Source organism: Portunus trituberculatus, chromosome 36 (genome assembly GCF_017591435.1).
Source record: "Portunus trituberculatus isolate SZX2019 chromosome 36, ASM1759143v1, whole genome shotgun sequence".
In the NCBI taxonomy this organism is placed as follows: Eukaryota; Metazoa; Arthropoda; class Malacostraca; order Decapoda; family Portunidae; genus Portunus; species Portunus trituberculatus.
In genome coordinates this window covers 11,229,683-11,238,445 of record NC_059290.1, presented here as the reverse complement: position 1 = coordinate 11,238,445, position 8,763 = coordinate 11,229,683, and the positions used below count along the sequence as shown (strand labels likewise).

The following is an 8,763-nucleotide window of genomic DNA, read 5'->3' as shown; positions in this document are numbered from 1 at the left end:
TTAATTAGTGTTAAGATCAAGATAATTTATTTAGACCTGGTATTTGATTTTTCTTTTCTTTTCTTTTTTTTAATTAGTGTTAAGATCAAGAGAAATTATTGAGACCTGTTATTTTATTTTCTTTTTTTTTTTTATGAGTGTTAAGATCAAGGGAATTTATTGAGAGAAGTAATATTATTTGATCTTTTCTTTTCTTTCTCTTTCTTTTCTCTTTTTTTAAGAATGTCAAGATCAAGAGAATTTATTGAGAGAAGTAATAGTGCCAAGTTGATTTCTTTTTCTTTCTTTATCTTTAAGAGTGCATACCAAGAGGGTTTCTTTCTTTCTTTCTTTCTTTCTTTCTTTCTTTCTTATTTTATTTCTTTTTTTCTTTTTTCTTCTTTTTCTTTAATAAGAGGAGCACTGAGAGAATTTATTGTGACTTTCTGTACTTCTCTCTTCTTCCTTTGTTTTGTTCTGTTCTTCCTAATTTTTTTGTACCTCCATTCCTTTTAGTCCTTCATCTATCTTTGTTTTCCCTTTTATTCCTTGTACCTTTATTCCTTCTAATCCTTCAGCTTTTTCTATTCCTTCCTTCTAATCCTTCTTGTACCTCCATTCCTTCCAATCCTTCATCTGTCTGTTCTTCCAATCCTTCATTTCTCTCTGTTCCTCCTTCCAATCCTTTACATGTTTATCTTTCCTCCCTTCAAGTTCTTCATCTATCTCTGTTCCTCCCTTCCAGTCATTCAATCTATCTCTGTTCCTCCATTCTAATCATTCATCTGTTTCTCTTCCTCTCTTCCAATCCTTCATTTCTCTCTGTTCCTCCCTTCTAATCCTTTGTTTCCCTCCTGCAGACAGCCAAGAAGGCGCTGCAGGAGATAGTCATCCTGCCAGCGTTGAGACCTGAGCTCTTCACCGGCCTGCGTGCTCCTGCCAGGGGTCTGCTGCTCTTTGGTCCCCTGGTAAGTCACTCCAACACTGGTATGCTTGTTGTGGTTGTTACTGTAGGTGTGGTTATGCTTTGAGTTTTTTCTTCTTTTGTCTCTTTATCTTTCTCTTCTTTATTTTCTGTCACTTTTTTGTTATTGCTTTTTAACTCCTTCCCATTGGAGGATCTATATATAGACATTTCAAAATTGGAACTTTTTTGTCGGATTGTCTATAAATAGACATTTGATCAGATTTTGCTGCACTAAGTTGTAGCATGGCATGGTCTGTATATAGATGATTCCTTACAAGTAACAAGATTCATAAAATAAATCATTATTTGGCATCTCAAATACCCAAACACTGGCCAACATTGCCTCTCAAGGCTGGCCAACACTTATGCTCTGTCAATGGTGGATGTGGTATGCACATAGCTAATACTGGAAATTTAGCATTTTTCTACTTTCTTTTATTATCAGTCTGTCACGTCAAGGAGAAAGAACTGTTCCACACGCCAGCAGTGATGCCTAGAAATGAACAAAACAAATGTGACAAAAATATAAAGTATGTAGTAAAGTGTAAAGTGGAGGTAAATTATGTCCAGGTCACAAGTCTCGGATGTGAGTGACTCCAAACATTCATACAAACATACTGACATACATTATCATCAATCAAACACAAACAACACCTATTCATAGATTCAGTTGTGTGTTGAGTTTTGCTGCAGAGTCTATACATAGATGTCAATCTGGAATACACATTTGCTGGGAAACTATATATAGACGTATGGATGAAAGTCGGTAGAGTCTATATACAGTATAGATGATCTTTATTTGGTAGTACGCTCATCGACAGTGCTGCCGGGAAGGGTCAATTATTTTCTAAGATAGTTGTGGTTATGGTATGAATTCACCTCTCATTCTTACTTATTTATGTCTTATGCTCCTCTTTCTCCTCCTTCAGTACCATGGCACATTTCCATATTCATTCTGCTTACTACTGGGTGACTTTACACAGCTTCAGAAACTCTTGTGGGGATTAGAATAGTGAAGACTGTGGCCATTAATCTTCTGACCTCCATAGACCCTTCCTAATGTCAATAAAATGGTCCAATCGTACACATATCTCAAGGTAAAAATGTGTCCCAGTACTGAAGTAATCCTCCTTTGCTTGGCCTCAGGTAACGGCAAGACAATGCTGGCCCGGGCGGTGGCTAGTGAAAGCTCTGCCACCTTCTTCAATATCAGCGCCTCGAGTCTCACCAGCAAATATGTGGGTGAGGGGGAGAAGCTAGTCAAGGCTCTCTTCTCTGTTGCACGGGAGCTTCAGGTGAGTGTTGATCTGTTGTTTTGTTTGTGTTTGTGTTGAGAGAAGTGTGTGTGTATGGGTGTTATATTGGTGTTTTTGTTTTTCCTTTTTGTTTGTATTGTGTGAGCTTCCGGCAGGTTAATTTTTCTTATCTTTTACTCTTGTTTGTTTTCCATGTATCATTTGGTGTTGAAGTAATTGTGTGTGTTTTTTCTTTAGTGTTACAATGATGTTTTTTGTTTTGTTTTTCTATATGTGTTGGGTTTGTTAGGTGTTGTGTATTCCTTCACCACACACACCTGTCACAAATCAGCCTGAACAACCTCTTTTCTTCCACCAGCCTGCCATCATCTTCATTGACGAGATAGACTCCTTGCTGTGTGAGCGGCGGGAGGGGAGCATGAGGCCTCACGCAGACTCAAGACGGAATTCCTGGTGGAGTTTGATGGGTTGAAGTCTGAGGCTGAGGAGAAGATACTCATTATGGGAGCCACCAATCGGCCGCAGGAGCTGGATGACGCTGCTCTGAGGTACTGCTGTGTGTTTCATTGAGGGGACTGTGTGTGTTGTTTGTTAGGTTAGGTTAGGTTGGGTTGGATTGGATTGTGTTGTGTTAGGTTAGGTTAGGTTAGATTAGATTGTGTTGGTTTGGGTTAGATTAGATTAAATTGTGTGTGTTGTTTGTTAGGTTAGGTTGGGTTGGGTTAGATCAGGTTAGATTAGGTTTCATATTGTTAGGTTAGGCTAAGTTACATTGAGATAACTTTATGTGCATTAGGTCAGGTTAGGTTAGGTTACGTTATGCTAGATTGGGTTACATAAGGTTAGGGTGTTTTTATCATTAGGTTAGGTTAGGTTAGGTTACATTACGTTAAGGTTAGGGTAGTTGAGGTCACAGTATGTTACGTTACATTACACTGTGTTAAGGTTAGGTTAGGTTATGTGAGGTTAGGTTAGAGTTGAGCTTCACAGTTTAGCATTTTCTGCAGTGTAGATATAAACTATCACTGTTCTTCATCATTCTCTCCTGTGATGACTCAGTGTAGGGGAAAATACAAGAAAATGAGTAAGAATCAATCAATTAATTGTTTTGTGTGCAGACGGTTCAGCAAGCGTGTGTACGTGTCGCTGCCCAGCAAGACAACCCGCACTGTGCTGCTCGGCAAGCTGTTGTCCAAGCAGAAGTCTGAACTCAGCACCAAAGACCTCGACTCCCTGGCCATGCTGACCGAGGGATACTCCGGCTCAGACCTCACTGCCCTGGCCAAGGACGCTGCCCTCGCCCCCATCAGAGGTACACACACACACACACACACACACACACACACACACACACACACACACACACACACACACACACACACGCACATGCACACACAACAAAATAAAGTGGTAATGGAGATAATATGAATAATAATTGATAACATTCACATCTACACAAAGCAAGGAAGACAACAAAGGTGGAGATAATGACAATAGCAATAATAATACAAAGCTCAACACACTCGTCACACACAAACACTTGGCACAGTTACGTAGCAAAGAAGAAGCAACAGTAGTGAGTCAAACAGTGATAGGTAACAATACAAGGACAATCACAAACACAACACTAATAATTCAAGATGCCAAGTGAGGATAAAATAACAAAACAAACAAAACTAACAATAACAAACAATAACACTAGTAATTTAAGACACCAGACTCAAATAACGAAATAACAGAACAACAATAACAATAATGATAATAATTCAAAACATACCCCTTGATAAAATGAACAAAACAGAGCATAAACAGTAATAATAATGATAATAATGATAATGATAATGATAATAATAATGATAATAATAATAATAATGATAATGACACCAGAGCCAAATAATGAAATAACAGAACAATAACAATAATAATAATAGTTTAAGACAATAAATAATAAAAAAAATAAATAGATAAGCAGTAACACTAATAACCTAAGACACCATGGCAAAGTGGCAACCTTATTACTAACCCTCCTTCCCCCACCACTAAGCTTACTCTGCCTCCCATCCCCTTCTTCAGAGTTGCGGCCAGACCAGGTGGTGTCCTGCGATCCGTCAGAAGTCCGCGGCATCACACTCAGAGATTTCAAGGAGTCGCTCAAGAAGATCCGCCGGTCCATCCCTCAAGCCTCCCTCACCTCATATGAAAAATGGAATGCGGATTATGGAGACTTATCCTCGTAAACGCACGCACATACTGTATACACGCACATGCGCGCGCACACACACACACACACACACACACACACACACACACGCACACACACACACACACAGATAGTTGACGGCTGCATTTAAGTAACCTATATTCACTTCCATTATGTTTTGGTTGTCTGTCATCTTTTTTTTTTTTTTTTAATGCAGGAGGAAAACCAACTAAAGGCAACAAAATATTAAAAAAAGGAAAAGGCCCACTGGAAATGCTGCTTCCCTTAAAGAGTTTTTTTTATTTATTTATGCAAGAGGAAGAACTACCAAGGGGAAAAAGATATTAGAAAAAAAAAAGGCTCGCTAGAAAAAGACCCACTGTTGTAAAGAATTAGCCAAAATGCAAGGAAGCTTTAAATTGCCAGCTTATGTGACTAGAATGTATGTAAATTCAGTGCTTGTAGGATTGAAGACAGTGCTAAACCCCATCCTAAGTCCTGATGGGTAAAGAATTGATCACTTAAAAGGTTTTGTGAGTTTGTTATGAGTATACCAGTGGACTTTTGATTGAAGAAAGGGCTATACCAAAATATTACTGGTATAGATCATATGGTAATTCAGTGGGTGTGAGGAAAAGAAGAAAATGGTGAAGATAGTGGAAGAGAAAAAAAAAGGGAAAAACAGCAGAAGAGAAAGAAAATTATAAGAACAGAATAGAAAAAAATAGTAAATGTAAACACAGTGGAAAAGAAAGAAACGAACACAGCGGAAGAGAAATAAAATAAAAACACTGAAAGAAAATGGTAAACAGCGGAAGACAAAGAAAATGGCAAACGCAGTGGAAGTGAGGCGAGGTTACTTGAGTGTTAGCTGTCACTTCAATTCAAAGCCAAAGAATATCACCAGCCAGTCATATGTTATCCTTGTAGCTTCTCCCCACCTCCCACTATGCATGGTGATCCACATAGCCACCCCACCTCCCTCACATGTGGATCTCTTCTGCCCTCACCTTCCAGTATCTTGTGGTGGTGTTGGCGGACTCTCCATCTCTCTGTACATTGTGGATTGCTACTTATTCTCTCTCTATAAATGAGTGGATGTCTTTTTACTTCCAAAATTATCCACCTGAATGCTTTAAAATCCTCTCCTCTTTAAGGAATGAATGTGGTGGCGTTTATATTCTCTCTCTCTGTACCTTATGAAGCGCTGTTTACTCTCTCAATCTCTCTATAAATGTGTAGGTGTCTTTTTACCTCCAAAATTACTCATCTGAATGCTTTAAAATTTCTCTCCACTTTAAGGAATGTGTGCGGTGGTTTACATTCTGTCTCTGTATCTTATGAAGTGCTGTTTACTCTCTCAATCTCTTGATAAATATGTAGGTGTCTTTTCCCTCCAAAATTACTCATCTGAATGCTTTAAAATTTCACTACACTCTGTACCTTACAAAACACTATTTACTCTCTCAATCTCTCTCTATAAAGGTGTAGGTGTCTTTTTACCTCCAAAATTACTCATCTGAATGCCTTATTTTCTCTCGACCTTAGGTGGTGGTTTACATTCTCTCTATCTTTCTCTCTCTCTCTCTCTCTCTCTTTATTTTTCTTTCTTTCTCCCAACATGGCACTTGTCTCTCCCTTACCTACAGTTCTTGAGGCTTCACCTGTTCCGTGATCTCATAGTGACTCCACAGCAGGACTTGAGCCAGGCTAGGTCTCCTCCTCAGTCTGGTTCCTCCTTCTAATTGTTAGTGAAGGACTGAGCTGCTCTCCTTGTCTCCTCTTGTGATGCTGTGACTGAGAGAGAGAGAGAGAGAGAGAGAGAGAGAGAGAGAGAGAGAGAGAGAGAGAGAGAGAGAGAGAGAGAGAGAGAGAGAGACCCCTAAGAGTGGATGGGAAGAGCTCTAGTCACCACCTATGGCTTGGTAGTTTTAGTTCAGCATCCACGCGGTAGATGGCAGATTTTACCGTGTTTTGGACTGGTGAATTACTTTGGTCCACACTGCTCCACTTCACTCCGCTTCATTCCGCTTCACTTGAGTCCCTGCATTTGCCGACACACTCACGCTTCTCTCTTTGCTTAGTACATTTGTTTCCTTCTCTTACTGCATTTTTTATCTTCGTTTATTCTCTTCACTAATTTGTATTGTGTCTGTTCTTCAATTTCAATTTCTTGTTCTTTTCTTTTTTTATTTATCTTCACTTTATTTGCTTGTTTTTTATTTTTTCTTGCTTTTTTTTCTTTTTTCATTTATTTTCTTCACTAATTCATATTGCGTCTGTTTTTCATTTTGTTTTTTTTTAGCTTCACTTTATTTGCTGGCTTTTATTTTGCTCTTTTTTTTTTTTTTTTTTTCTTTCTCTTAAATTGCTAGATATTATTTTTAGCTTCATATTAATTACTCCCTTTTTTTTTCCGTTTGTTGTTTTCTTTCTCTCTCTCTTTTAAATTGTCTTACCTTCCGGCAATCAGGTTAATCTTTTTCTCTGTCGCATCATTAAACACTTCTCTTGCTTTTTACTTTATACCAAGCTGAATTTTAAGCTTTTTTTTGCCTTTCCTGCCACTTTCCTTCCATACACTCATCACTTTTAGCTTTCTTTCCCTCTCTGGCACACAAAACAAACTCAAACACACACTTCAATACAACATACAATTTTGACAGACTAGAAAATGTCCCGCAATGTTGACAGTAGGAAGCAAACTGAGAACACCCTGTGATTTCAATGTATAGAGTCATTTTCCTGTGTTACTGTTGTGTTTATCTGCTGTGAAAGCATGTATGAAGTGACTGGTGTCCTTGTGAGCTCACCTGAATACAGACCTTGGCACTCAGTTAGCATCATGAGGCATTACTGAGGTCACTGCTGGCACTGTAAGCTTAGCAAGAGGTCACAGTCATTGGTTTTAAGATGGTTTGCACGAGGATATGTTAGATTAGGTCACTGTCATGCTGGTAAGAGGTCAGGAAAGGTCACAGCCACAGCATCAGTGTTAGGTCAGCACTGTGACTCTAATAAGGTTTGTGTGTTGAGTCGCTGAGGGAATGTCACAGCCGCAGCATCCCTGTGTTAGTGTACCGGTGGAAATGTCTCGCCACAGCATCTCTTTAGTCCTTATTTATTGTTCATGTATAGTGTGTGTGTGTGTTGGAAAGGTGATACCAGTTCTGCTCTGTTCTCCGGTTTTCGAAGTGTGTTATTCACCGACATGCAATCATTACTTGTCCCTGCAGAGTGTGTGTGTGTGTGTGTGTGTGTGTGTGTGTGTGTGTGGGTGAGAGAGACTAGACAGATCAAAGAAAGATATATTAGGGCGAGATTTGAGGTATCATAACCTATAAAAGATGTTTAGAGGCTTTGAACCCTGTTTTATGAAGTGTTTTAGGTAGACGCATCTGTGTGTGAACGTACGTATGTGTGTGTGTGAGAGAAGGAATCCATCCATGCACACAGCCAAGCCATAGGATTCTACTTGGTGCAATGGAGTCACTAGGATCAAGACTATTAGGACCTGGTGACTTGTAGATCCTCACCAGGCAACCCTCGCTCACAGACACAACGACACAGCAACTGAGCTCAAAAGACACACGTTTGCCGCACCACGGGATCAGATTCCTTCCAGCCAGCCACGCCGCCACCCCGTCATGTAGCAGTGGTCTGTGTAGTGTGTAGTGTGTAGTGTAGCTGCTCAGAGCTCATAGAAACACAGGTGTCAATGTTGTAGCTTTGGTGTGTGTGTGTGTGTGTTTTTGTACCCTTGGAAATAATGTGTGGTGTTTTTATGTCTGCTATGCTCTCCCAGTGATGTTAGTTGCCATTATTATTATTATTATTATTATTATTATTATTATTATTATTATTATTATTATTATTATTATTATTATTATTATTAACTTGCCAATAATCACAGTTCCGGTATGACTAACCACATATTACGTACTATTAGCATCAAGTAAGTTTCCAGTTATCACAAGTATGTTTTCAGTGTTCCGCCTCGTTGTTCTGTGTTACGTGTGGCAGTACCGGTGTTGGCAGTAGATATACGAAGGTGTTACAGCCACACTCACCCACCAGATCAGCTGTGTCTCATGCCTGTAGTGGGCAGCAGCACAGCACAGTGTACCAGCCAGCTTTATGTAATTGTGGTGTTCTGTGAAAAGATTGCTCAGACCAGTCAATGAATTCAAGAGTTATGAGCATTCTTAACACAGGATGCCTCAATTGTACAGCTGTGGTGGGAGGCAGTGTCAGGGATCCCAGTACAATTCACCAGTTGAAAGTGTGTATGGTGAATTGAAACCTGGAAGCATTGTAGTGTCCAGTGCATGGGATCTCTGCTCTTATTGGCCACCACAGCA

General features: G+C 39.5%; 1 protein-coding gene across 1 annotated transcript in view; it reads left to right on the top strand.

The window, feature by feature from the left end:
- LOC123513649 (spastin-like) overlaps positions 1 to 6,678 on the top strand; it is a 38,448-nt gene extending 31,770 nt beyond the window's left edge. Inside the window, 6 exon segments of the mRNA XM_045270937.1 lie at positions 840 to 945; positions 2,090 to 2,241; positions 2,561 to 2,606; positions 2,609 to 2,750; positions 3,321 to 3,514; positions 4,276 to 6,678. Of these exon segments, the coding sequence (XP_045126872.1) occupies positions 840 to 945; positions 2,090 to 2,241; positions 2,561 to 2,606; positions 2,609 to 2,750; positions 3,321 to 3,514; positions 4,276 to 4,439 (804 nt within the window). The 3' untranslated portion in view covers positions 4,440 to 6,678.
- The last annotated feature ends 2,085 nt before the right edge of the window (positions 6,679 to 8,763 follow it).